Below are 26,093 nucleotides of genomic sequence, written 5' to 3' on the forward strand. Positions count from 1 at the left end.
CGCAGCGCCCGGTTTCGCGGGAATTAAATAAAAATTAAAATAAATATAAAATAAATGCCACCCAGGGGGAGCGCGGGAGGGTAGGGGGGGACTCCGTGGAAGGAGGACGCGGCACCGGCTCCGCGGCGAAGCCGCAACGAAAACTCGCCCTCGCGGCCCCGCGTCGTGTCGGCGCCCCCCCGCCCGCCACGGTACTCCCCCTCCCGCAAGTCCTGCCCGTGGGGCCGGAGCGGGCACGAGTGGGTGCTTGGCTAGAGCCGGCGCTGCCCCTCCACGGGGCACCGGAGGTCCGCTCCCCTCCGGGGCTGTTGGTGGGGCGAGGGGCCATCCCGAAAACGGGAGTGTGGGAACGGGGCTGGAGGGGGAATCCTTCCCCCATTGGCAGCCGCGACCAGTCGACGCTGTGTCGGCGGGACACGGGAAAGCGTTTTGCCGCGGTGGGATGCGCGCAGCACGCGTGGCCCCCGTGGAAACCTCTGTCCTCGCCGTGCACGGTGCGGAGGGCGCCGGTGCCCACCGGGAAACACCCTCCCCCGGTGCAATCTCCCTCTGCGGGAGTGAGCCGGCCCGGCCCATGGGGTCTGTGTGCCCCGCATCGGGGCCACTCGTGTCCGCGTACCCCACTGCCCACGCATGATCCCGTCCCGCTGGGACCGTCTGCTGCGGGTGGGAGCCGATCTCCTCCGTAACCCACGTTGCGAACACCGGGACAGGGCAGGGAGCGGCGGTCCCACCACACTTCGGGACAACCGTGGGCTCCTGCGTGCCGTCGGTACCCATGAAAGAAGTGAGTGTCCCCCCCGCCGCAGTGTGCGGCGGGACAGCCTGGACAGGACTCCCGGGGCGAAACGGGGTGGCGAGGCAGCACTGCGGGGGAGGGGGAGTCCCGACTTGGGGAGGGGCTGGACACTGTGGGGGCTCCAATCCGGGATCACTCGTGGGAGGAGTGCGTGTCAACTCCATCCTCACACCCCCAGGGTATCCCGGCCCCGCAAACCGGGCGCGGGGGAAGGAGCGTGATTTGAAGGGGGGATGCACACACTGCAGGGGATCCCGTCCAGGATCACTCGTGGGAGCGGGTTCTTTCCCACGCCCCCGGGGAATCCCGGCCCTACGGATAGGGTCCCGACTCGGGGGGCGCACGCTGTGGAGGGTCCCCTCCAAGGTCACCCGTAGGACCGGGGTTGTCAGCTCCGTCCCCGTGCTCTCGGGGGGGGTGTGTCACAGCCCCCACGGATCGGGTGGGGCGGGGGCACACTGAGAGGTGGTCCGTCCAGGGTCACTCGTGGGAGCGGGCTGTGTCAGCTCCATTCCCACGCCTCCAGGGTATCCCGGCTCCGCGGATCGGGCGGGGGGGGTCGCGGTTGGGCGGGGTGGGGACATACTCTGGGGGGTCCCGTTCAGGGTCACCCGTGGGAGCGGGGCTGTCAACTCTGTCCCGGTGTCCCCATGGGATCTCGGCCCCGTAGAATGGTCGGGGGGGGCGCGGGGCCGTTCCACTCGTGAGAGCCGGTTGCTGCGATACCGATGGGCCAATGAGCGCTCACCAGCTCACCCCGGGCTCTGGCACCGCTTCCTTATATGGTGCGCGCCGTCCGCGGGGCGCTGCGCTCATAGCCATATAAGGGCATGAACCTAAATACAGCATCTACCTTGCGCGGGGTGGGCGGGGCCAAAGCCGCTGTGGGCGGGGCCAGGGCGGTGGGACGGGACGGCGGGGCTGGGGTCGGTGCTGCCCACCCCACCGAGCGGGGCCCCGCCGCAAATAACGCTGCCGGCCCGGGCGAAGCGGTTGCCGGTCTTGAAGTGGAATGCAAATGGGCCGCGTTTCAGCTCTTAATTGCTTTTGTTAAAAGAGGAGTCGCGGGGCCGCTTGCTAGCGGGGTGGGGGGGCGGGCAGGGATGGGGCGGGGGCAGGGACGGGGTAAGGACAGGCAGGGACGGGCTAGGAATGGGATAGAGGTAGGAATGGGATAGGGACAGGGCAGAGAAGGGGAATGGACCGGGTAGGGGCGGGATAGGGGTAGAGATAGGGTAGGTGTAGAGACGGAGTAGAAACGGGGAAGGGATGATCCAAGGACGGGGTAGGGATAGGGATAGGCATGGGGTAGGGACAAGGCAGGGATCTTTTAGGTCCGTTTCAGTCGCCCCCCACGTTATCGGTCACATCCCAGCTGTGATATGGACCGGCCCCGCTGCTCCCTCTGGCACAGCGATGGGACCGCGCACGGCAGTCCGTCTCGCCCTGTCGAGGCTTGTCGAGTGGTCCCTGCCCACTCGTGGTGCTTCCGTGGCCGCTGCAGCAGGAGCTGCGAAGGAGCAGATTCGTCCTTGTGCCGTCCTTGCCGGCTGAGCCCCGCGGCACCGGCTTTAGCAGCGCGGAGGGGGGAGCTGGGGGGTGGGGAGCGGGGAGAGACGGTGCCGCTCGGGTTAGACAGGTGGGCGAGGGTGGGAATACCCTGAAACGTTCAGGCACTCGGGTCGCTTCCTCCTTCGCCCCCCTCTGCAAACAACTCGTATTTATGTTCCTACAAATAATCAGCAAATTCAGAAACCCCGGCAACAAAAGGTCTTTTGTGCAGAGCGCTGCAGCCCGGAGCGGGGCGATAAAGCGGCGCCCTCCGCCCCGCCTCGCCCCCACCAGCAGAGCTTTCCTCGCACTGGGGGTTCTGGGCGACCCGCGGCTGCAGGGGGGCGGCCCCGGGGCCGACGCTCGGCTCTCGGTGCGTGTCAGTGCGCCTGGAAACGGGGAGTGGGCGCTCCCCGCAGTGGGACGCGAGTGAGGACACTGGCCAGAGGAGGGGGTGCGCTCGGAGCACCCCGCGCCCCGAGCCGCGCTGGGAAAGGTGCAGAGACACTCGTAGAGAGGCTTCCAAGCACAACGCTGGCGCAGGAGACGCTCCGGCCGTTCGCTGCAGAGGAGTCGCCTGCTCTCCCCCGTGCGGACCGTGGGGCTCGGACGGAGTCGCAGAGGCAGGAGGGAGTCCCCTTCGGGACACGTCCTCGAAGCCTCCCGGTCGCCAAACGAACCCCCCTCTGGGTGCGCTGGCCGGACCACCCCGGCTCGGGGGGTCCTGGGCAGGGACGCTTCTCTCCGCCCTATCGGTCGTTATCCCCCGGTTAGCGGGGCTTTGGCTCAGCCCACAGCCGCGGCGGACCCTCCCCGCCAAACCCCGCCGTCCCGTCCCGCTGCCGCGGTGCCCGGCGCAGCTCCCGGGGCCTCCCCCAAGCGTTTCGCCCCGCTGCATCCCGCCGTGGAGGAGGGGAGTCCCCAGGGCGGAGGGGGCGGTGGTGCCCCCCGGGGGTGGTGGGAGCACAGCTGGCTGTGATGCTGCCGCATCTGCCATTTCCAGTAGGACGGTGCCACCTATGGAAAGCACCTGGAATTAATCGGGCCGGCGGGGCGTGTTTCCGTGCGGTACCGTGGGGATGAGCCCGGGCTGCGCCCACCGCCGCCTCGCCCGCCGCTCCCCGCGCCCGCCCCCTCGGGGGCCGAACCGCGCCGGGCCTGGCGGACGGGCAGCAGATGAGGATCCGCCACCTCGGTCAGCTGGGCCGGTGCTGTCCTTCAGCACCGCCGCACCGGGCAAGGCTGCCCCGCGGAGGGAGCTCGGCTCGGTCCTGGGGCAGCGGAGGGGTCGGGGAGGGTCAGCCGCGACGGCGCGCTGCACCAAAGCCCCGCTAACCGGGGGATAACGACAGATGGGGCTGAAAGGAGCGTCCCTGCCCAGGACTCCCCGAGCCGGGATGGTCTGGCCAGCGCACCCCGAGGGGGGGTCGTTTGGAGACGGGGAGGCTTCGAGGACGTGTCCCGCAGGGGATCGACTCCCTCCTGTCTCTGCGATTCCGTCTCAAGCCCCGGCGGAACGAGAGCGGGACCAGGCACTTAGACGAGGGGAACCTCGGCCGGAGAAAAAAGGGGGAAAGGCTCCTGGTCCCCCCTTTCCTGGGACAAACACTGCCGGGAGCGGGGAGGGAGTGCAAACCGTTCCACACCCTCGCTGCGCGGTGCCCGGCGCCTTCCCGAGGGGAGTTGCGTGTCCTGGCTGTTCCCCCACCTCCTGCCCTCCCCGCACCCCCTGACCGCCCCTTCCCCTTCTCGCTGCCCCCGCTCCCAGGGGAAGGGGCAGCACCTGCGCCCCGTGCTCTCCCGGGGTCCCCCGGCCCCAAGCCGTGCCCACCGGGGCACCCAGCCTCCGGAGCCGCCGGGGAAGCCCTGCTCCGGCTGGAATTCGATGTCGGACACCTTGACCAGAAAATGTGCTCGCATGGGAATTCCTGGACTGCGGGGAGTGGGAAAAAGCGGCCCGACGGGGGCACCGTTGCCCGGGCACCCCCTGAGATCTGCCCTCCCTGGACAGGGGCCCCCGAGCGTCCTCGGCGGGGATGCTGGGGGTCAGGACACGGCAGCGCGGTGTTCCAGGGGAAAGAGGTGGCACGGTCCCACCTGCAGCGAGCCCATACGTGTCCGCGGCTCCGTGTACGGCCCGGTCTCCGGGTCCCCTCTCGGTCCCGGGGGGGCAGGTCCTGTCCCGGCCTCCCCTTCCCGCATGGGTTGCAGGTGCCGCAGCTCGGGGCCGTCGATGCCTCCCTGCTTCGCCCCAAACATCTCGGAAACGAAAAGGCAGTGTACGGGCGTGCCGGCTGTCCCGCAGCCCCACGCACAGCCAAGGGTCGACGGGGACTACCGGGACCGCGGGGGCTACCGGTCCACTCACCATCCCCAAGGGACAGCCCGGCACCGGCATGGGCGGAAGAGAAGCGTGAATTCACTCCGAGGCTCGTCCCGAGTCCCTTTACCCGCCAGCGGAAGGAATCGTTTTCCCAGCGGACTCAGGAATGGAACTGGACCGGAGAAGACTGGAACCAAACTGGGCGGCGGGGCTGGAACCCGGGGCCGGCAGCCCCGAGGGTGCGTGGATGGGGGTGTCCACGAAGGCAGAGAGCCCGCGTGGAATGAGCCTCCGAGGCAAGCTCTGCCCTGCCCGGTGGAACACACGGCCCCACGGACAGGGGGGAGCGCGACCGTGGTATAACCAGGTCTCCAACCGGCACCAGCATCCTCTGCCGCCCGGGAACCGGGCCAGACCGGGAGTTAGGCTGGATGCGACCCGTCCCGGGAGTGGGTTATCCGTGGGGCGGAGCAGCACGCTCGCTGGAGAGCACGGGAAGCCGAGGGGAAGATGCCGGCTGCGGCGCGGGGATCGATCGTGCCGGCGGTTGGGTTGGAGCCAGCTCCCTCCCGCCCCGCCGCCGCCCCCGGCTCAGCAGCACTCGGACACGCGTGCCCGCCCCGCCGCCCCCACGAGCGGCCCCGGGACCTGCAGCACCCCCTCGGTTTCGTTTCAAAGCTCGGAACCGTGGAAGCCCCCCTCAAAGACAGAAACGAGGGGGGAGCCGGGCACTCTGCTCCGCGGCGACCCGCCGAGCCCCGAGGAGCTCATCGCATGAGTGCGGGCTAGGGGAGCGCAGATCCGGCGGTCGAGGGGAGGATTTGGGGTCAAATGGGTGGAAAAGGGGTTCGCTGCGGCGGCACACACCCTCGCTGGGCCGGAGCCGTCCCCAAGTTCGCCCTGAGCCCCGGGATCCCGGGGCAGAGCTGGAACCGGGTGGGACCGGCGGGAGAGGAGGGGGTGCAGAAGCGAGCAACCCACCCCCCAGCCGAGAGCCCGTGGGGCGCCCGGGCAGCTTCTGCCGTTGACCTCGGGAGCGTGGAGGGGGGCCCGGGCCCCGGTCTCGCTCCTGCTCCCGGTAATCTGGGCGAGCGGGAGGGGTCCCCGCAGCACCGCCAGCCGCGGGTGAGGGGGTCCGCGTTCCCCCGCCGGCAGCGGGAGGAACCGCCCGGGAAAACCAGGGACGGTCCCGCCCGCCGCTGTCTCGTCCCGCGGCGCCGGGGCGGCTCCGTCCCGCTTCTCCTTCCGGGCCAAGACCCCCACGAGCGGCCGCAGCCCCGGTCCCGGCTCGTCCATAGCCCGGGGCTCCGGTTGGACCCCTCCGCAGTGGCACTCGCTCCCCGCTGCCCCCCCCCGGCTTCGTTCTCGTTTGCGTCTCGCCTTCTCCCTGCCCCCCGCACCGCAACCGGGGACCCAGACCCGGCCCCGCACGGGTCTCGCGTGGGTCCCGGTGAGGGCTGGAATCGTTCCCTCTGCTGATGCCCACGCGAGAGGCAGCGATAGCCACATCCTCTCCCCTCTCCGCCCCAACGCGTGGCTGTGGGGCTCCGTGGAGCCGCAGACGATGGAGCAAAAGCGGCTGCTCAGCCGGGAGCTCCGCGGCCCCTCAGGGCTCCGGTGCGGAGAGAGAAGGCTCCGGGACTGTGCTTCCCACCTGCACCGTGGACACCGGGATCGGAGGTGTGGGGCGAACACCCGTTTCCCGGAGCTGCAGCATCCCCACGGGGACGGGACCGACTCGGCCGCGGACGCTGGAACGGGAGCCCCGGGGCGGGGGTGGTGGCACCGTGGGGCCTGGGAGGAGCATCAGACACCCCCTTCTTCAGACCCCCCGGCCCCTTCGTGCGGCCGTTGTGCTCGCTCCCCTCCCGGGTGTCTCCTTTGCGCAGCGCCGTCCCGGGCGCGGGATCCGCGCCACCGCATCCACGCTAATTCACGAGCCGCCCCGCTACCTGCTTTAATTAACAACGATTAATTCGACATTAACGAAAAACTGCCCGGGACTCAGCTCGCCGGGGGCCGTGAGGGCGCGGGGGATGCGCTCCCCCCGCACCAGCGCCGCGCACAACCCCTGTGTCTGACGGAGCGGGGCTGGGAGCCCACGCGTGCCGAGGGCTGGGAAGGTCTCGCCCTCCTCCCGTGAGCGCTGCTTCACCTCGGCTGCGGCAGTTCTACCCTCCGAGACCCGAGCCACGCGTCCCGCGAGTCCTCCGTGAGACCGCGGGGCTCCAGGCGCCCACGGTCCCCACTCGTGTCGCTCCCACCGCAGGGGAACCGTTCCCCCGTGAAGGCAGTCGGAGGTCTCTGCCCGGGCTGGAGCCCCGGGAGACAACGGCCCCCGGGATGGGGACAACGCCTGTCCCCTCTGCCCGTTCTCCGTGGGCCCGTGGCTCCCCCCGGGCCACGTCCGAGACCGGGAGAATGCAAGTGTCCCGTAGTCCTCCCACCGAACACGGGGGAGATGGTCCCGTAGCCACCTCGCCATCCCCGCCACGCGTGACCGGGCGCTCCCCCGGCAGCAAACCCGTGTCCCGGGGCGAGGCACCCGCCGTATAGCGAGGAGGATGCTCAACCGGAGGTCCACCGTGGAGGCTTCCACGCGTGACCGCGGGAGCCGCCGAACACCACTCCCTTCGATTTTGAGCTCCTTACCGGAGAGGAACAAGGAGCGAGGGGTGCGCAGGTTCACGGGAGGCCTCGCCTGGCTTCGTCCCGCGTGGCCGGAGCCATAGAAACCTGCTCAGCACCGGGTCACGGTGCTGCGTGTCCCACTCGCGGGGCATCCCTGGGCGGCGCCGCTGCCACCGGGGTCGGGAACGGGGCCCCTCCAATGCTCCCCCACTGTGGCCCCGGGGGGAAGAGGCGGTCGCCTTGGACCACGCGTGGCTCGGTCTCCCGTGGGCGCCTCTTAGCACGAGAAAGGAAAGGCTCCCGGGCGGGGTGCGGTGAAGCGGGGAAGCTGCAGAGCCGGGGAGGGGTCTCGGGGGTCCCGGTATCGGCTGATAGTCCGGTAGTGCCACCCACGCCGCTTTGTTCATAGGTAACGCGTGGAGAGATTAAATCCCGTGGGGAGGGACTAAATCCCGCGTGGGGCCGTTTGTCTTGGGTTCCCTCCTCTGCCTCCCAATGCGGGAAAACTGGAGACCGTTGGACTCCGGTGTGTGGATATCACCGGGAAGGATCCCCACTCCCGCGAATCCACGCGTGGACGGTGCTCACACCCGGGGCTGTTTGTGCATGAACACTCCCGCCTCCAACCCCGTTCTCTTTGTCCCAGCACCGGTACCCCCGGCCCGCCCCGTCCAGGTGCTGTCTGGGGGGGGGGGGGGGGGGGGGGGGGGCGGCGAACCCCTCCATCCCTGAGATTGACGGTGGCCGTGACCCCACCTCCTCGCTCTCCCGGTGCCCCTTTGTATCCCCGTCCCGTGTCCCCCCCCCCAGAGGGGCGTGGTGCGGAGGGGGGCGGGTATCCAGGCGTGTCATCCCACCGCCCCCCCCCCCGTCCCCCGTCCCCGCCCCGCGCTCATCGGGACGCGGCTCACGTCGGGGGGCGGTGCTGAGCTCGGGCCAATGCGGCGCGGGCGGAATATTCCACCCGGCTCCGCCAGCAACAAGTGCGGGGGGGGGGTGGGTGGAACGTGGGGAGAAAAGGGGGGGGGGGGCACGGCGCTGACGTCAGCGGGCGGAGTATTATGGTCTGGGCTGCGCTGGCGGCTGCCTGTGTGCTGCGAGCGGCCGCGTAAACATGGAGCTCTCGGCCGTCGGGGAGCGCGTCTTCGCGGCCGAGGCCCTGCTCAAGCGCCGCATCCGCAAAGTAGGTGCCCCCCCCGCCGCTCCCCCCGCCGCTCCCCCTTTTCCAGGCCCCCGCTGCAGCGGCTCCGGCCCGGTTGCGCCTGGGCGCCCGCTGGGGGCGGCTCTTTCTCCCCGCCGCATGCCCAGGAGCTCCGCACCCCGCTCCGCACCCTCATTTTTAATCCCTATGAATTGATTTTTCATTGCATCCCCCCCTCCTCCCTTGGCGTGTTTTTTGCAGGCGCGTGTCCGCCGCACGCGTGGAACGGCGGGTGCAGCTTTGTTGCGGGCGGGGATCGCCGGTTTTCCCTCTGTGTCTATGTTATTTATTTTATTTCTATTTTTTTTTTTATTTATTTTATTTTCTTATTTGCATCCGCAGGGGCGCATGGAATATCTCGTAAAATGGAAGGGCTGGTCTCAGAAGTAAGTGTCGGCTGCTGCTCCGGAGGGTTCTGCAGCCAGGAGCTGTGGGAGCTGCCTCACTGCAGCCCTGCGCTCCCATTGTAGTGGGAAGGAAACTTGGGTCCCTTCCTCCATGCCCTCTATTTTTTATTGTATTGGTTTATCACGTTTTGGGCTCCTCACGCTCTTCCCCTCTCTCTGTGTCCCTCCATCCCAGATACAGCACTTGGGAACCTGAGGAAAACATCCTGGATGCCCGGCTGCTCGCAGCCTTTGAGGAAAGGTACAAGGCCTTTGCCAGCCGTAGCTGTTACGCTTGTAAATCTCTTGCTGTCTTGTAGCTATGCTGAATTGAAGCTTTGGTTTTTTTAACACCTCTAGGGAGCGAGAAATGGAGCTATACGGGCCCAAAAAGCGAGGCCCCAAGCCCAAAACCTTCCTGCTAAAGGTAAGGGGGCCAGGGCTGCATGCCGGGATGAGGAGTGGGGTCCCTCTGCGGCCCCCGTGGAGGATGCTCCTTGCAAAGGCGGCCTCTTGTCTTGTAAGTTGTAATTACGCAGCCGGATGGCAGGATAATAAAGTCACCGGGTGATTTATCTTCTTTGCAGGCCCAGGCAAAAGCAAAGGCCAAAACCTATGAATTCCGCAGTGACTCTTCCAGGGGGATCCGGGTACCGTATCCCGGTAGGTCTCCCCAAGAGCTGGGCTCCACATCCCGGGCTAGGGAAGGACTCAGAAACATAGCCCTGGCTCCCCAGAGCAGCTCCAGCACCAGCACCCCCAAGGCAGACACCATCCGGGACCGGATGATCCGAGTGGAGGAGAAACCTGGGGAGACCCCCAAAAAGAGAGGCCCGAAGCCCAGGAAGGAGCTGTACAAGGACCTAGCGGAGACTCTGGATGCCTCCAAGAGGAAACTGGGGGACCCGGGGGACAAGGTTGGGGACTACCTGAAGGCCAGGAAGATGGAGGAAGCTGCAGGGGCGGCCAAGTTCGGCTCGGGACACAGCGTCATCCAACTGGCCAGGCGGCAGGACCCTGACCTCACCGGAGCCCTGCCTGGCCCCAACCGGGCTGAGGTGGGCACCAAGCTGGGAGCCACTGAGACCTTCCCGCCCCGGCTGTCCAAGCACCGGGCGGACTTTCTGGACCCCAAGGGGCAGGGGGGACTGGACCCTGGTGGGCCAAAGCTCCTGCACGGCGCGGTGAGCCCGGGCACCGTGGGCAGCCTGTACCGCGACGGCATGGGGGGCCAGGCGGGGCGACCCTCGCTCATCGCTAGGATCCCCGTCTCCAGGATCCTGGGGGACCCCGAGGAGGAGTCCTGGAGCCCCTCGCTCAACAACCTGGAGAAGGTGGTGGTAACTGATGTGACCTCTAACTTTTTGACCGTCACCATCAAGGAGAGCAGCACGGACCAAGGATTCTTTAAAGAGAAGCGATGAGTTTCTTGGAGGTGGTGTTGGGGTTTTCTTCAGTCAGATCCAGACAAAAGCTTGGTTAGAGCTTGGTGGGCCTTTTTTTTCCTTTTTTTTTCTTTTTTTTTTCTTTTTTATTTTCTTTTTGTCCTGGAGAGGATTTAGAAACTGTCCTGAATTCATTAACTCATCCATTTTTTGGTTTTGTTTTTTTTTTTTTTCCCCATGTCTTACATTTCGTTGGAAAGATTATCTCTAGAGTTATATTTTCTATTAGATGTAAATATGTTATTTAAGAAAAAATGCATATATATCTATATATATATTTCAACTCTGAGTTGTTTTATTTAAATGGAGACAACAGTGACTGCTCAGTTGCTCTTAGAAAGGACAATAAAACTGAGAACGAACAGAGTTCATGCATCTGTTGCAGGAGCCGGTGTACATAACGAATGATGTTCATAGCTAATTATGTTCTGGTTTTTTTTAACTATTATTTTTCATATGATGCTGTGGATGGTGGAGGGAGGATGTGTTGCTCCCTCTGAGGGCAAAGTGCCCTGGTTTCTTGATTGTGATATAAGGTGTTGCTTGTACAATCAAGTGTGCCGTGTCCAGAACTGTTGCCCTTGACAGTTGAAGCACTTGTATTTACAGTGTTGTTGGGGAGGGGGTGTTTCCAGTGTAACAAAAAAAAAATGAGGTTGCTACGAAGTCGGGGCGGGGAAAAGCAGAAATCCATAAAAAGGCTAAAAGTGTTCTAGCGGAGTATTAACTTGAATTACCTTTTCTCGTGGAAGAAGAGGAGGTTTTGTGTGTGTCAGGTTCCTGAGAGGGATGATACTGAAATGCACTTTAATAGAGCTGTCGTAGCAGTTGTGGGAGACGGGACTGAGCTGAGAATCTGTTTTCATTTTGTCTGGTCGCTTGATTCTGTTCCCCCACCCACTAAAAAAAAAAAAAAAATTAACAAAAAACCCAACACAAACCCCTCTGTTTACATTCCTGAAATGCCAGAGAGGTTTGGGAGGGTAGCATGTCACTGCCCATATTTAGATGCTTTATAACGCTATAGAAAGTGGATTATTATTCCCACCCCCCCCCCGACACTGTTGACTTCAGCCTGGTGGAAGACTCCAGATAAGGTGTTTTGTAATATCCACATCTCTGACAAATCCCAAAGCCACCTTTATGCATTCAGAGACAATAAATATTTCCCTTTTCTTATGCTAGTTAAACAATAGCCAAGAGGCAAAATATTCCCGGGCGTGAGCAGCCCTGCTGACTCGGGTGCCTTTTTGTGGTTGATTTGCCTGCGTTGTTTCTCCTGGCACTGCCACTTCTCTCCCTGGGCTGGGGCAGGGCACGGCTGTGGGGTTTGGTGGCTCTGGCCACAGTGCAGCCGTTTCCCCTCTGGATCGAGCAGCATCCCTGGGCTGCAGCCCCCAGCTCTGTTCATTCCTCCGGCCACAGGCTGATCTGGGTGGGGAGCAGGACCTTCACCTGGGATTTCAGTTGAGGTGTCCCCACCCTGATGCATTGGTTTGAACGTCTCTGTGGGTTGGAAAGCACAAGTTGGCTGGCAGCAAGGCTGGGCAGGTTATCCTCGTCCCTCCTTGCTGGCTGCCCCAGCAGAGCTCTTGAGGGCTCCTTGTTTGGGGAATGACAGCACATGGGGCTGGAGGAGTGGGAGAGGGGCTGGGGCAAGGAGCAGCCAGGTGCTTTTGGGCCCATCCATGCTTGGTCTACTTCCCCATCCTTCTTGTGGGACCTGTGTCAGCTAGCCTAGCAGGAGGATGCTGCAGTGACTGTACAAAGGGAGTCAGGTCTGTGAGGTCTGGATTTGTTTTGGTTGATTTTATTTTTTTTTTGGTTGGTTTATTTTGATTTATTATTTTTTTAAGGCATATTTTGTAAAATCGAGATTTTTAACTTGGTTTGTACAAAGAACCAGCGTGCTGGTTTCAGTGTCAGCGCCAGCCAACATGGGACGTATGTGTTGTTGGAGGGACAGTGATGGGGTTGAGCTGCCTGTCCTTCTGCCACTGTGGTGCCAAGGCTGGAGGATGTCTCCCTTTGCAAAAGAGCCCGGAGCTGCGCTCCTACCCTGCCGGGACACGGTTGGGATGTGGTGTGCTTCGCTCCAGCCCTGTGTATATGTGTGCATCCTGACACACATGTATATGGAGCAAAACATAACATGTGGGTGTATATGTGTGTATGTACATAGCGACGTATATACTGAGTGTGTGTGCGTGCGCGTGTGTGTGCGTGAATTATTTAAGACTTGTACAAAAAAACAATTTGGCTAAATCTCAGTCTCAGAAGTGAAGCTTAACTACGTGTCTTCTGCCAGCTGTGAATGTCCATATGAGACCTGCTTTTTATGTGAGTTTGAATATATACTTTGTAAATAGAAATGTGTCTGTCTTCCCTTTTGGGATGCTGGGGTGGAGAGGTTGTGGGGCTGGGGGTTGATCAGAAGGGCTGTGGGGCAGGTGGGGGGTCCGAACAGCGTGAGGGCATCCCAATGAGGCAGGCGGTTCCCCATCCCCGCATCCCCCCGCTGCAGGGGCGGGCAGGGCTGGAGCAGAGACTCGACGGGGCGGCCCTGCATCCCAGCATCCCTCCCTTTGCAGGGGTGTGCGGGCCTGGAGCCAAGACTCGACGGGGCTGGGAGGGATCCCGATGGGGTGGATGGCTTCGCATCTACACATTCCCCTTCTGCAGGGGCCGCTGAGGCCAGGACTCGATGGGATGGAGAGATCCCGTTGGGGTGGGTGGTTCCACATCCCCGCATTCCCCCTCTCCAGGAGCTGGCAGGGCTGGAGCAGGGACCCGACAGGGCTGGCGGCTCCGCGTCACAGCATCCCCGCTCTGCAGGGGCGGCTGGGGCCAGGACTCGATGGGATGGGGCGATCCCGATGGGGTGGGCAGCCCCTCTGCAGGGACTGGGGCCAGGACCCGGCGGGGCGGGGGCATCCTAATGAGGCAGGAGGTCCCGCATGCCAGCATCCCCCCTCGGCAGGAGCGAGCAGGGCTGGGGCCAGGATCCGACGGGGTTGGAAGGAGAGGAGGAGTCGAGGGCCACCCCCGGGGGTCCCGCAGTGCTCGCACGGGCCCGTGTGCCGCTCTACTCCGAGGAACGGCCCCAAGGAACGCGCCCTTGTACCGGTCGGGGCCCCAGCGGTGCCCCGGGTACCGGCGCTCCTCCTTCCGACGGGGTGGGCAGCGCAGCGGGGGTGTGGAGCCTTTGTATTCAAATCTGCCCCAGCCACGCAGGCAGAGGGGAGCGCGGGGGGGCGGATTTGGTGGTTTTTTTTTTTGGTTTTTTTTTTGAAGCTGTGTCCTCATTAACCTCCTTTCTCTGCTCCGCCGGGTGAAAGGCGCGGACCCCGCATTATGGGAGCTGTCAGCGCCTGGGCGCGGAAAATGAGTGTCAAGGAGGAGCAGGAGAAAGGGCCGCACAAAGGCGCCTTTCTCCCCCGGCCCAGCGGGGGGGCCCTTTCACACGGGCCGTGCCGGGGCCCCCAGCGGGGCGGAGGGAGGGGGTGGGGATGGCGGGGGGGGGGTGGGTGGGTTGGGGGTTGGCGGAGCCCCCAGACACGGCCCGCAGGAGCCACCCCTCCCCCGTGCCGCGGCGGCTCCCGCCGTTCCGCCCGCCCCGACGGCAGCCCCGACGGCGGGGACAGCCGCTTGGCCCCGGGAGCGGGCAGCCCTTCCGCGGCCGCGCAGCGCCCTCCCTGGGCCGGTTCGGCCCCAGAGGGAATTCCCCCTCCCTCCCCGAGCGGGTCCCGGTGTCGGTGCCGCGGGTGGGGGGCACGGCCAGGAGGGTCCTCGGAGCTGAGCAGAGGCACCAGGGACCCCCCCTCTCCACCCTCCCGGCGGGCGCAGCTCCAGCCGCAGCGGCACCGCAGCCCGGTTGAACCGTCAGAGGGAGGTGGGGAAGAGGTTTTGGGGTCCCCTCGTGTTGGCTGGTCCCCACCCAGCGGCCGTGCTGCAGCCCACGGGCAGGGGAGGCGACACGGAGCCCCGGGGAGGGAGGATGCCCATCCTGGGTGAGGCGAGAGTCTGAGAGCAGTGACCACACCAGGCTGAAAAGTTTAAAAAAATATTTATTGATATGCTAAAAAAGAGCAGTGGAAAACTTATATTAAAAAAAACCCCACAAAAACAAACCCAAAACACAAACCCCAAACCCCTGCCCGACATAACCGACTCCTAGTGTTTTCCTGCAAATAAATTAAAGGCAGCCTAGAGGTGCTGGGTCTACGCTGGCTCAGGGGCCAGGAGCACAAGCCCAGGCAGAAAAGGCAGGTGAGGTGCCGGGAGGGTGAGAGGAGGCCAGGGGGAGCGCAGCCCCCAGCCCCACAGTCGCTCGGCGGGTTGGACACCCGTCCGGCACAACAAAGCCCTTGAGCTTTCCCAGGGTAATAACATCTCCAACTTTTGTTCTCTGCAAATAAAAGCAAACAAACAGCTGTAGTTTAAAGCAATTGTAAGTGTCATACAGGAACGATTTGGCTCTCTCTTTAATTAAAACATACAAATCAGACCAGTGACTGGCACAAGTTACAAGAACAATTGTTCGTTTCTCACCCATCTCTCAATTTCTTTCAGTAAAAAACCTCTCTAGATTTGGAGCCCTTCACACCCATCTCAGAAACTCAAAGCGAACTAACCCCTCGCAAACCATCCCCATCCATCCACGAACTCCAGTTTTTTTTGGTACAAAATATATATATAAAAATAGACTAGGTTTCTAGGGAAGGTGGCCGAGTTGGCCACCTCTTCCAGTCCAATGGAAAACAAAAAGTATGCTTAACCAGATTATGCCTGGAGAAAATATCCATTCAATATACAAATACTGAGGACTTCCCACACTGGAAACCCCTTAGAGAACGGCAAATGACAAACTTTTAACTGGCTGTTTGACAAACAGCTGAACACCCCAACCCATAGCAGCAAACTTAAAACAAAGGGAAAAAAAAACCAAGGTAGACTTTGAATACTGATGGTACTGATGGGTAAACAGAGTCTGCATCAGCTTTCAGCCCCTGTCCACAAAGGATTACAGTAAATCGTTCACATCATGCGCCTTCGAGAGGCAAAATCCAACAGGAACCGTTCATTCAGACGCCTCAGTGCTGCTGGGAGAGCCAAGATCCTGAAACACTAGAGTGGGAATTGGCTGGGGAAGGAGCACTGGAGGAGACGAATGTCAGAAAAAAAATCTGGATTATCATTTTCACCATCCTTACACCTTTGGAATAGAACCAGCTGGTGAGCAGAAGGCACAATAGCAAGTGGTGGTAGCAGAGTCCTGCCGCTGCTGGGAGGGGACACACCAGGGAAGAGGGGGTGATGGAGGAGAGCTGCCCACCATTGGGGTACGCACTCCCCTGGGTGTGGACCTGGGACCAGTAACCCTTCGCCTGGCCAGGAGGCAGGAGCAAGCACAGAGAATCACATTTGAGCTTTGACGGGTGTTCTGGAAGGAGCAGCCAGCTTAGAGCTTGTGTGTAGTGAGCCCATCCACCGTCACAGTTCATCTCCTGCACCCTCTGTGGACGCTTAGTGCCCGACCCCATCGTGGAGCATCTTCAGATGCTTTTTCCTCCCTGGGGGACACCAGCCTCCTCCCTATCCTATTGCTTTAAGCAAAAGCATCCCTGCTGGGCTGGTTTCCTCCCAGTAAGCATCCATCCCTTGGCTGCCCTCAACATTGCAGCAGAGCTCCGCACCATGGCCAGGTGTCTCGCTGGGGACCAGGGCATCTCTCCCCACTGCTGTCACTGCTGTCCCCAGGACCTTGTGACCACTCTGCTTTGCATAGGCACAAACCTGTCGTGGGACCGGTGTCGCAGACAAGGCTGAGATAAGGACAGTCTGAAAGGCACATTGTCGTTCCATTTGGATTCGCAAAGGCTAAGTAGCAAACATTTGGTGTGTGGGGAAAAGCGTTGCCCCTGTGCTCCTAGATTCCTAGATTCTTCTCCCAAAACGCTCATATCCCCAGCACAAAAGCAGAGACCATGCCCAGAACATTCATTTCTGCTGACGCAGGCTAACGTTTCCGTGGACGGCTCAAAGCAACAGCAGCTCGTTCGGCAGAGTTAAAGCCTAGAAGGTAAATGGCACAGACTGTGACATTTTGGCATCATGGAGCTTGATGGAATCCTTGGGAACCTCCTCCACGGAGAACGCATCCTTCCCTCCCCTCAGCCCTTTGCTTGGCAGAACAATGCTTTGCTGGGCTGGGTGGCAGGAGCAGAGCAGGGCTGGACAACCCCTGCCCCGGGATGCCCCATACTGTGGTGAGAGGACATTCAAGGCTGCCTGGCTGTACTGGGGCAGAACTGGGCTGAGAAGCCTGCACAGGTCCTGCTGCAAGGCATCAATATGTCTTCAACCACCCTGGCTTGCCGGCATGCAGTTGGCTCATGCAGGATGCTGTGCACAACAAACTCAAAGCCACAACCAACAGGATGGCTGGGGACTAAATACAAAACCTAAAGGTAAGAGTGTGGAGCGCAGGAGTCTGCCCTAGCAGAGGCTGCAGCCACCGCTCGAGGAACAACCCTGAACATTCCTTGAACAGCGGGAAATATCCCTAGAACAAGCAGGTAGCACATGCAGCCAGCACTGGCTTTTCATTCACCTGAGAATTTGCAGCAGCAAATGCGGCTGCAGTGAGTGGATGGGTTGGGAGGGGACAGAAGGACACGTACCCCCAGTTTGGTCCATTTATCTCTGCACTCCTGTGTGTGACAACACTGTGAGTGCTCCCACCTGCCATAAAGAGAGATGCCTGTCCTGGTGCCAGGTCAGTCACTGAGCAAAGGTGACCCAAAGCTGTTCACATACACCAAGCAGCCACGCTGGAGATGCTGGTGGCAGAGCAGTTCGGAGGCACCTTCTAGCCATGCACCAAGACCTGGCAGGCTGCAGAGAAAGGAGTTCAGCATTAATAGAACTAAAGGGATGTCAAATGCTACTAAACTCTGCCTGAACTACTGCTGCTAATCTTGGCTTGTAAAAGTAATCTATAGCAGGGAAAAAGACTTCCATATAAAAGCCATTATTGTTTGCAATTACAAGCAAAAGTAACACCCTAGGTGCTGGCACAGGGTGGCGAGAGGAAGGAGAACGGCTACTGGAGGCCATCCAGCTCCTCGGGGAACAGCGGCTTGCAGCATTCGCTGCTAACACCTCACCCTGCCCCTTCTCCTTCTCCTCTCCTTCCCTTTCCCACCACTCCAGACCGTGTAGGTGTCCTCAACCAGCTTCTGAGTCCTCCAGCTGGAGAAAAATGTGCATGATCAGTGCGAGTCAAACCCAACAAGCATCCAAGGCACGGGGCTGGACTGCAGGCTGGATCCAGCTGTGTTTCCATCAGGAGGGCTCACTCGCCCCTGGCTCTGCCTGGGCACTGCTTTTTAGCTGAACTGCGGTACCAACCTCACAGGCACCTGACAGTCCGAGAACCAACCTACCCGTGCTGGGAGGGTTTGCATGTTCTGCAAGACAAAAGTACTCCCCAATTTGGTCCCTACAAGAGCCTGGAAACTGCTGAATGGGAGGGGGAGATGCTGGCGATGCTAGGACAAAGCAAAGGAGCAGTGCTCGGGCTCTCTGGGCTGCACAGGAATCCAAGCTTTGCTTCCCTCTGTAAGTTGTCACGGCAAAGAAGTCAGTAGCTCTTGCTGGCTCCCACCCTCAGCAAGGCAAGACCCTCCTCAGGTGGCAAGGAGACACCTACTGCCAGCTGTCCCTTGCTCTAAAAGAGGCACCTTTGACACCCTGTCTCATCAGTGGCATCCAGGATTCAGTCTTCCCTAGACTGGGTCTACTCCCATCCCTCAAAATAAAAAAAGGATTTTTCCTTAATAAAAAAGTGTAAACAATATTTCCCTATCAGCTGGAAACCACAACAGAAACGTCATGGACTTCACCATCATTGGAAGTGATCTTGCCCAGGGAGGTGGCTGGGCTGAATGTACCCTGAAAAAACCCCCATACACAGCCACCCCCCAGCAGCCCCAGAGGGCTGGGAGCAGCAGCTGTCTTATTTGGATTGATTTGCAACTCCCCACGACTCACAGACAGATTCATGGGGAGCTCAGAGGAAAGAAAAGGATCTCCTTTTCCTCTCCTAAGTATAAGCCTGGCCCATCGCAGCTCCACACGCTCTCCCTGCAGCCAGAGCTGCAGACCTTGTCACCTGCTGTTTTGGGCTATAAAGCAAAGAAACCTGTGTACAGTGAAGCCTGGCTCTAAACTTCAGTCTGTCATCCTCGGCAGCACCAGCGCTCCGGCTACCGGAGAATGGCATCAACCACCTCCGCTCGGGGCACTGCTCCGGGAGAGGATGGAGAAGCCGGGAGGGATCCATCGACCTGCTGACAGTTCTGAGCAGGTTTCACTGCGCCTTTCTTAAGCTTCTCTGGACATGCGTCTCAGCAGGTTTCACAAGGTTTCTGTGTTCACTTCAAGAAAGAAAAACCTGATGGAAGAACTGGGCAAAACTGAGGGAGAGGCTGAAGGACGTTCTCCCTCCTCTCACACTCCCAGGCTCAGTATTGCCGTAGGTTGAAAAACCCAACGCTGGTGGGGGACTCCTTGACCGTCACTGTGATCAGGTTAGCGGTGACATCGGTGACAAAGACGTGCTCAATCAGGCTGCGGGTGGGTTTCCAGTCCTGGCTGGTCTGGATAGAGACAGACATGTTCTGACCCACGCTTGGGAAGGATGCTGAATCCCGGTCCGAATCTGAGCTGGTCTCTTCACCTGTGCTCATTTCGGAAAGGGCGGCCGGCTTGCGGTTCTCCGTGGCCACCTGCCCCTCCTGTGTGCTGGCTGTGCCGCTTTTGGCCAAGTCTCTGTCGCCTGCCCGGTGTGCCTGCTTCTCGCTCTTGCCGCCATCCCCCCCTGAGAGCACAGCAGCGCCAGCAGCATTCAACCCGGCACCCGCCGCACCACCCTTGGCGCTGCTGGCACCGGGACTCGCTGCTGTGCCACTGCCGGAGCCTTTGGACAAGGTGCTGCAAAGGTGGCGAGGGAGGCTGCTGCCACCAGCTGCGCTCGGACCATTTTTGACACTTTGCAGGTTTAGAGCTTGGAGGTTCAGCTCCTGACTGGAGGCTGGCTGGCTGCTGGCTCCGGATGAGCTCGCTGGCATCTTGCTGCCATTGTGCAGTGTTTGGCCTCCTGCAGCAAACCCTGATTTCTGGTCCCCTCCAGCACCACTGCTAGGAGCCTTGGCAGTCTTGGATCCCTGCATGCTCCCCAGGTCCCCAGGTCCTTTCTGGTTTCTCATTTTTAAGTCCAGCCCCAAGCTGCTCTTATTGGATGCCTGGGACTTCAGTGCCAGCCTGCTCAGGGGCGAGGTCTCTGCCGAGTTCTGGCTTTGGGACATCCTGTTCATGTAGTGCACAATGGAGCTCTGCCAGCTGATGGCCCGGTTTGGGCTCGTGGAGCCGCTCTTCATCAAGTTGGTCAGGTTTTCAGCAGACGAACCCCCCGAGCTGAGCCCAGCCAAGGTGCCCGGCGGGTCCTTCAGCACAGCCATGCCCGAGCCCTGCGAGCTGTGCTGGGGCTGCGCCTTCCCCATCAGCTTTGCACTGCCACCCACCTCCTTCCGGGACGTTTTCAGCACCTTTGTCAGGTTCACGGTCCTTCGAGCTGCTTTCTGCTCTGGGGAAAGAGGTTTCCGCCCACGCTTCTTCCTGGAAGCGTCTTTCATGTCGGGCTTCGCCACCAGGATCTGAGCCTTCTTCTGTGGTACCGGGTGAGTCTCTCTGCTGCGGGGACCTCTCTTTGCTTCCAGGTCACTTTCATCCTCTTCATCCGAGGAGGAGGAAGAGGAGGATGTGGAGGAAGAGGAACTACTTGACTTAGTTTTTGCAGGCATCTCTGGTTCCTGCAAAGCAATGGAGAGAAACAGAGAAAGAGTTAACATGGATTACCAAACAACCCTTAGGGCACTGCAAAGCCTTGGCCGCTGCCTCAGACACACACACAGGTACCCTCTCCCCATTAGATGATCTGCTTAACCTATCCCAAACAAGTTAGGGAGCGGACAGTACAAAACCAACCAGGCTTAAACACCAGGTGGGACCCTGGTGCCAGGGAACTCTTCTGTCTCCTTCTACATCATTGCCAGACCAACAATGAAGACATGTCCTCCTTGCAGGCATCCTTATCGACCCCCCACACCACTGCAAAACCCCTAATCCAGACACCATGTCCTCTCCCCACCCCAGAGGCTGAGCAGCCTCCACATCCTGCTCTGTGGACAGACGCCTTCTGGTGCCTTTGAGGCCAGAGCTCCTCCAGGGCCAATACGGCTGCGGATTTCCACTGCCACCAGGACTCACCACTTGTTTCCTGGGCCTGCCCCTGGGCCGCTTGCCCCTCTTCCGATTCTGCACTTCTTTTTCATGTTCCCTGAAAAAAAACAATTAAGGACAAGGTTTGCAGGAAATTAAAAAAGGACAACATAATCAACATGGCTTTTGTTCCTCCCTTTTTCTGTCATTAAAAACCCCCTTGTTCAGGATGCTGCAGGCTCAGCTCCCATCCCAGCACTTGAGCAAGGGCTGGGTCATGTCCTTAATCCCTACTGACATGCAATGATCTTACAGGCTCCCAGCACATCTCCTACTTAAACTCACGTGCTACAGGCACACCACACCCAGGTGCAGTCAAAGAGCGCCAAAAGCCTTATGGAAATATGAAAACTTGTGCAGTTCCAACCTCCCTGACGTGGCACTCAGACCATTTACCCTCCAGGACTGGCACAGGTCACTGGAAGACTCAGGCCATGAATGTGATAAAACGCAAGAAAAAGAAGTGCAAAGTAAGGAACGGATTCTAAAAGTTCTGGCCTTAGAGCAGAGGCAGCTGTCTGGACACGGAGGTACGAAGCTGGCTCAGCAGCAGGCGTCTGCCCTGATTTATGGGAGAAGAGGTGAAAGGAAAGAATCGTGGAATCACAGAATAGTTTGGGTTGGAAGGGACCTTAAAGATCATCCAGTTGCAACCCCCCTGCCAGAGGTAGGGACACCTCCCACTGGCTCAGGCTGCCCAAGGGCCCCCCTAACCTGACCTTGAACACCTCCAGGGATGGGGCAGCCACCACTTCCTTGGGCAACCTGGGCCAGTGTCTCACCACTCTCACGATGAAGAAATTCCTCCTTATGTCCAGTCTAAATCTGCCCCTCTCCAGTTTATACCCATCGCCCCTAGCCCTATCGCTACAAGACTTTGTAAACAGTCCCTGCTCAAAGAGGGACCCTCTCGCACACAGCATGGCATTGAACCACATGGATGGCTGAAACACATTTACCAAACTGCTCACGGAGCGAAAATCCTTTTCCATGCAGGACTATCCTGCTGGTTACCCGAGTCCTGGTCCCTTTGTCCCACTGATGCCAGCCACAGGCCTTGCAAAGGGAGGCACTGAGTATTGTAACGCTGAACGTGAGCGCAGCTCCTTGCTCTGCTCATGCCTGGCGGAATGAAGGCAGGCTGGGCAGTGACAGGAGAGCATCTCTGCATCCCGTTTGCAGTAATAATCTCCACAGCAAGAAGCTTCCAGCAGTCAGTGATGGACCACACAGTGTCACCCATCCTGAGTCACTAGCTCTTCCAACTCATGGCAAGATTTGCAGTTTTTCTCGTACAATAGGATCAGGCAAACAGAAGCATCTGCCCCATCTCTGCTAAGACTTTTGCCTTCTTCACACACTTGCAGTGCTGAGCTTCCCATCTGCTCTCAGTAAGAAGCAGTACAGTCTCCGCGCGGAGGAAAAGCAAATGCATTCCCTGGAAATTCTCTAAGTTCTCTTATTTGCTGGGCTCATTTCACCTCTCCTGCACCCCTTGGTCTGGAGGAAGCGACCCAGGCTGGCAGCCACGCAAAGCCCGAGGTGACGTTCAGGGAATGTTTTCAGATCACTGTACTATGCACACTAAATGTCCATTTAAAAAGAACAGTGTTAAGCTGTGATACATACGGCCAATTAAACACCCTGCTGTCTGCACTAACCACCGGATTCCATTCTTGAAAAGATGGATCCAGAAACAAGTTATAATTAAATCCTATCATAAACTTTAATGGTTTTTATTAACATGGAGCCAAAATACTTGGCAGCGCTGTGCTTCCTGTAGCCAGCAGGCTACTTTTTTACCTCCGTGTGTGATTCCCGGTATGTAATAGCTGCAGAACAATCACCATTCCCAGCTCGACTCTGGGCAGTAGCCCTGGCCCTGACAGTGCACACCATTTTCTCCCACTCATCACCTCCTCACCCTCGCATAGCTGTGCCCCCCAGAAAGACGTTTTAGAGCCTTCCAAGCCCCTGATTTGTGCAGCCCCAAGTGCCGTTTCCCCACCAGGACCTGCAGCTGCCCCCCAAGCACAGTGAGACTCCGACCAGGGGATGGAGAGCGAGAGCCAAAGGGCTCTGCTGGGCGCTGCCAGGCTCCCATTGTACAACCACTGCAAACCCAGATTGTGCACCGGTCCGTAAATCCTTCGCGTTTACCCAACCCGGCAAGAGGCGTCTGAGGTGGACCTGAACTGTGGTTTCAAGAATGAACAAAAGGGCTGTGCCACAAAAGGCACGGCGAGCTCCAGCCTGTTGTTTCCACAACTTCCACCGCACGCGCAGCCAATTGGAAGTTAATTGACTTTTTTTTTTTCTTTTTTATCGTTCGCTTAGCAATATTGATAGTTTGCTCACTTCTTTTGGAAAGCGAGGAGGAGTCTTGGATCAAGGATGTTCTCCTCGGGCTCCCAGCTGTTGTGCCTGCAACAGAAGAGAAGGACTGGGAGAGAGCGGGGGGGGGATCCGGGGCTCCCCACCGCCCCCGTTACCGGCTGGAGTTCATCCCAGGACAAACGGACCCTTCGTGTCGACTGGGAACCGGTGCAGCCCCGTCCTCCCCGGGGATGGGCAGGGAAGAAGGGTCTGGGGGTGGCGGAGGTGGGGGCACAGCTCGAGGAGGGGGCGGCCGCGCTGCGGCGGGGTGAGGCGAGCCCCGAGCATCCCGGCAGAGCTCCGGGGGATGCGGGACCGGGAGCGCGGGGAGCAGGGTAGGGGGGGGGGGGGCACCGGGAGCACCCGGCTCGACCCGGGGAAACGGAGGGGAACAGAGCCGCACGCGGCGGCGGGGAGGGCCGGGCCGCGCTTATTTGTAAACAAAAGGAGAGGCGCGCCCCGAACAAAAGCGGCGGGGCGGGCGGCATCCCCGCATGTCCGCTCACTTGGAGGACCAGCCTCGCCACTTGACCAGGTATTCCAGCTTGCCCTGCGGAGAGGAAAGACGGAGAGAGGCGCGTTAGGGGCGGCGGGAAGGGGGGGGGGGATGCAGCGAGGTGTGCGTGTGTGTGTGTGATGCGGGTCCCACCTTGCGGAGCCGCTTGCTGAGGATGCACTCGGCGGCGAAGACCTGCTCTCCCACGCTGCTCAGCTCCTCCATGGCCCCGGCCCCGCACGCACACGCACGCACACACAAGGGGAGCCCCCCGGGCGCGCCCCCGACGCCGGCCGCGCGCCCCCGTGTCCCGTCTCCCCCCCCCACCCCCCCACTCCCGCGCGCCCTTCGGCACAATGCGGCGTGCGCGCCCCCGGCGGGAGGGGCGGGGGGGGGGACACACGGGTTGGAGCTCCCCAAATTCCCCGCTGGCCAATGGGGGGCGGGGGGCGGGGCGCGGCGGAGGAGGGGAGGGGGCAGGGGGGTAGGGGGGCAGGCATTGTCTGAGCGCGACCCCTCCCCTTCCTGCCCGCGCGGGGGGCGGCCGCTGCCCGGCCGGAGCGGGGACAATGGGGGGAGACCGGCGCGGGGCTTTGTTCCTCCGGGCTGCACGGTGCGGGGCTGTGTCCCCTTGGGCTGCACGGTGCGGGGCTCGGCTGCACGGTGCGGGGCTGTGTTCCCCCGGGCTGCCCGGTGGGGGGGCTCGGCTGCCCAGTGCGGGGCTGTGTTTCCCCGGGCTGCACGGTGCGGAGCTCGGCTGCACGGTGCGGGGCTTTGTTCCCTCGGGCTGCCCGATGCGGGGCTCAGCTGCACGGTGCGGGGCTGTGTCCCCTCGGGCTGCCCGGTGCGGGTCCCGACCGCATGGTGCGTGTCTCCCCAGCCCGGCCCAACGCTTTGTTGCCCGGGCTGGACGGTGCGGGGCTCAGCTGCACAGTGCGGAGCTGTGTTCCCTCGGGCTGCCCAGTGCGGAGCTCGGCTGCCCGGTGCGGGGCTTTGTTCCCCCGGGATGCCCAGTGCGGAGCTCGGCTGCACGGTGCGGGGCTGTGTTCCCTCGGGCTGCCCGGTGCGGATCCCAACCGCATGGTGCGTGTCTCCCCAGCCCGGCCCAGCGCTTTGTTGCCTCGAGCTGGGCGGTGTAGGGCTCAGCTACCCGGTGCGGGACTCCCCAGCCGTGCCCTGCGGATCCCGACTGCACGGTGCGGAGCTCCCCAGCGCGGTCGGTGCTTTGTTCCCCCGGGCTGCACGGTGCGGGGCTCGGCTGCGTGGTGCGGGACTCCCCAACCCTTCCCTGCGGGTCCTGGGCTGTGCGGTGCGGGACTCTCCAGCCTGGCCCCGTGCTTTGTTCTCCCAGGCTGTGCGGTGCAGGGCTGCCCAGCCCGATCCGGTGCTTTGTTTCCCCGGGATGCGTGGTGCGGGGCTCGGCTGCGCGGCGCGTGACTCCCCAGCCTGGTCTGGTGCTTTGCCCCCCCAGACTCAGCGTTGTGGGTCCCGGCCGTGCGGTGCGCCAGCCCAGCCCTGCGGATCTCAGCTGTGCGGTGCAGGACTTGCTGTCCGCACGGATGGCTCCGCGATTCCCTGCTCCGATAGCCAAGGTCTCTCACTGGGACAAAGCAGTGGCCCCGCACAGCCCCCCCAAGGGCTCTGCCAGGTGGGAGCAGATGGCAAGACCGTGGTTTTGGTTCTGGAATAGTTGATTGTAATGGAATAAAGCATATTTCCTTAGAGGAAGGTGATTGTGTTAATAAGCATCTCGCGGTGTCTGCTCACCGCCTCGGAGCCAGGTATGGCCTGGCCCTCAATCATTCCCCCATCACCAAGCCACGCTAACGAACGTGCCACGGTAACGACCCCACCGCGGCACCGCACGCCATTGGGGCGTGCAAGGCAGCGTGAGGAGCTCCAGCACCGCAGTTGTGGGCGTGGAGCAGTGAAATATGGTGCTTTACAGGCATGGAAGAAGATGAGTCAGCACCTCAGGGAGTTTACAACCGCGGGCCCGGAGCCTGTGATTAACTGTGCCGGAGCCAGAAGGAAATGAATTTCCATAGCCCCAGCACCTCGGTGCCCGTGGTGCGCAGGGAGTAAGCGGGATCTGGACGGGCGATGGGGTGTCCTGCGCGCGGGGCCTCTCGCAAACTCCAGGCAGTGTCATCTCTGGTAAGCGATGCTGGATTTAGAAAAGCATTTGGAGCTACAGGCTGGCGCGTTGGGCTGTCCCCGCTGCCGGCGGTAACGGCGCTGCTGGGGAGCCCCTGCATGATGGAAAGGGAAAAAATAGCCGCTTCGTTAACAGAGCGGGGCTGACTCGGGGTCTGTCGGACAGCGGACGTGCCTGGGGTGCTGGCTCAATACCGGGTAATCATCCTTGGTTGAGTGCTATCATGTTTTATTGTTTTCTTTTTCCAACTGCTGTGGTTGTTTGCTGGCCAGGAGAACTGTTAGAAGCATTTTTTTTTTCCTGAATCAAAGGTGACACAAATGTAACCCAGCCCTGAACTTTTCCTTTCTTTAGAGGTGATTTGCCTTTCATCAGCTCTGCTC

General features: G+C 60.9%; 3 protein-coding genes across 4 annotated transcripts in view; 2 read left to right on the forward strand and 1 right to left on the reverse strand.

Annotated features, from left to right (window-relative positions):
- Positions 1-8,340: 8,340 nt before the first annotated feature.
- Positions 8,341-12,669, forward strand: CBX8 (chromobox 8). Of its 2 annotated transcripts, none has more exons than XM_054083475.1 (5): positions 8,341-8,487; positions 8,848-8,891; positions 9,088-9,153; positions 9,228-9,318; positions 9,479-12,669. In XM_054083475.1, exons 1-5 carry the CDS (start codon positions 8,419-8,421, stop codon positions 10,313-10,315), a joined length of 1,107 nt encoding a protein of 368 aa, XP_053939450.1. In that variant the 5' UTR covers positions 8,341-8,418; the 3' UTR covers positions 10,316-12,669. The 2 variants fall into 2 exon arrangements, with proteins under 2 accessions (XP_053939450.1, XP_053939451.1); XM_054083476.1 differs by having other exon boundaries at positions 9,252-9,318.
- A 1,793-nt stretch (positions 12,670-14,462) lies between these two features.
- CBX2 (chromobox 2) lies at positions 14,463-23,831 on the reverse strand. Its single transcript, XM_054083306.1, has 5 exons — positions 23,706-23,831; positions 23,563-23,606; positions 23,039-23,104; positions 20,669-20,738; positions 14,463-20,211 (listed from the first exon to the last, which is right to left on the reverse strand). Exons 1-5 carry the CDS (start codon positions 23,775-23,777, stop codon positions 18,865-18,867), a joined length of 1,599 nt encoding a protein of 532 aa, XP_053939281.1. The 5' UTR covers positions 23,778-23,831; the 3' UTR covers positions 14,463-18,864.
- A 1,648-nt stretch (positions 23,832-25,479) lies between these two features.
- RBFOX3 (RNA binding fox-1 homolog 3) overlaps positions 25,480-26,093 on the forward strand; it is a 193,666-nt gene continuing 193,052 nt past the window's right edge. Inside the window, exon 1 of the mRNA XM_054082980.1 lies at positions 25,480-25,709. The gene's annotated coding sequence lies outside the window, so the exon portion shown is untranslated. The remainder of the gene's footprint in view (positions 25,710-26,093) is intronic.

The sequence above is a fragment of the Cuculus canorus genome, chromosome 18, assembly GCF_017976375.1.
Source record: "Cuculus canorus isolate bCucCan1 chromosome 18, bCucCan1.pri, whole genome shotgun sequence".
Lineage (NCBI taxonomy): Eukaryota > Metazoa > Chordata > Aves > Cuculiformes > Cuculidae > Cuculus > Cuculus canorus.

What these genes read in the sequence shown, in the direction of transcription:
- CBX8 (XM_054083475.1), top strand. Translation starts at nt 8,419, where the DNA reads ATGGAGCTCTCGGCCGTCGGGGAGCGCGTCTTCGCGGCCGAGGCCCTG. An exon ending in TGGAAGGGCTGGTCTCAGAA is followed by an intron (nt 8,892 to 9,087) that starts GTAAGTGTCGGC and finishes CCTCCATCCCAG; the next exon opens with ATACAGCACTTGGGAACCTG. An exon ending in CCAAAACCTTCCTGCTAAAG is followed by an intron (nt 9,319 to 9,478) that starts GTAAGGGGGCCA and finishes TCTTCTTTGCAG; the next exon opens with GCCCAGGCAAAAGCAAAGGC.
- CBX2 (XM_054083306.1), bottom strand. Translation starts at nt 23,777, where the DNA reads ATGGAGGAGCTGAGCAGCGTGGGAGAGCAGGTCTTCGCCGCCGAGTGC. An exon ending in TCAGCAAGCGGCTCCGCAAG is followed by an intron (nt 23,607 to 23,705) that starts GTGGGACCCGCA and finishes TCCTCTCCGCAG; the next exon opens with GGCAAGCTGGAATACCTGGT. An exon ending in GCAGGCCCAGGAAACAAGTG is followed by an intron (nt 20,212 to 20,668) that starts GTGAGTCCTGGT and finishes ATTGCTTTGCAG; the next exon opens with GAACCAGAGATGCCTGCAAA.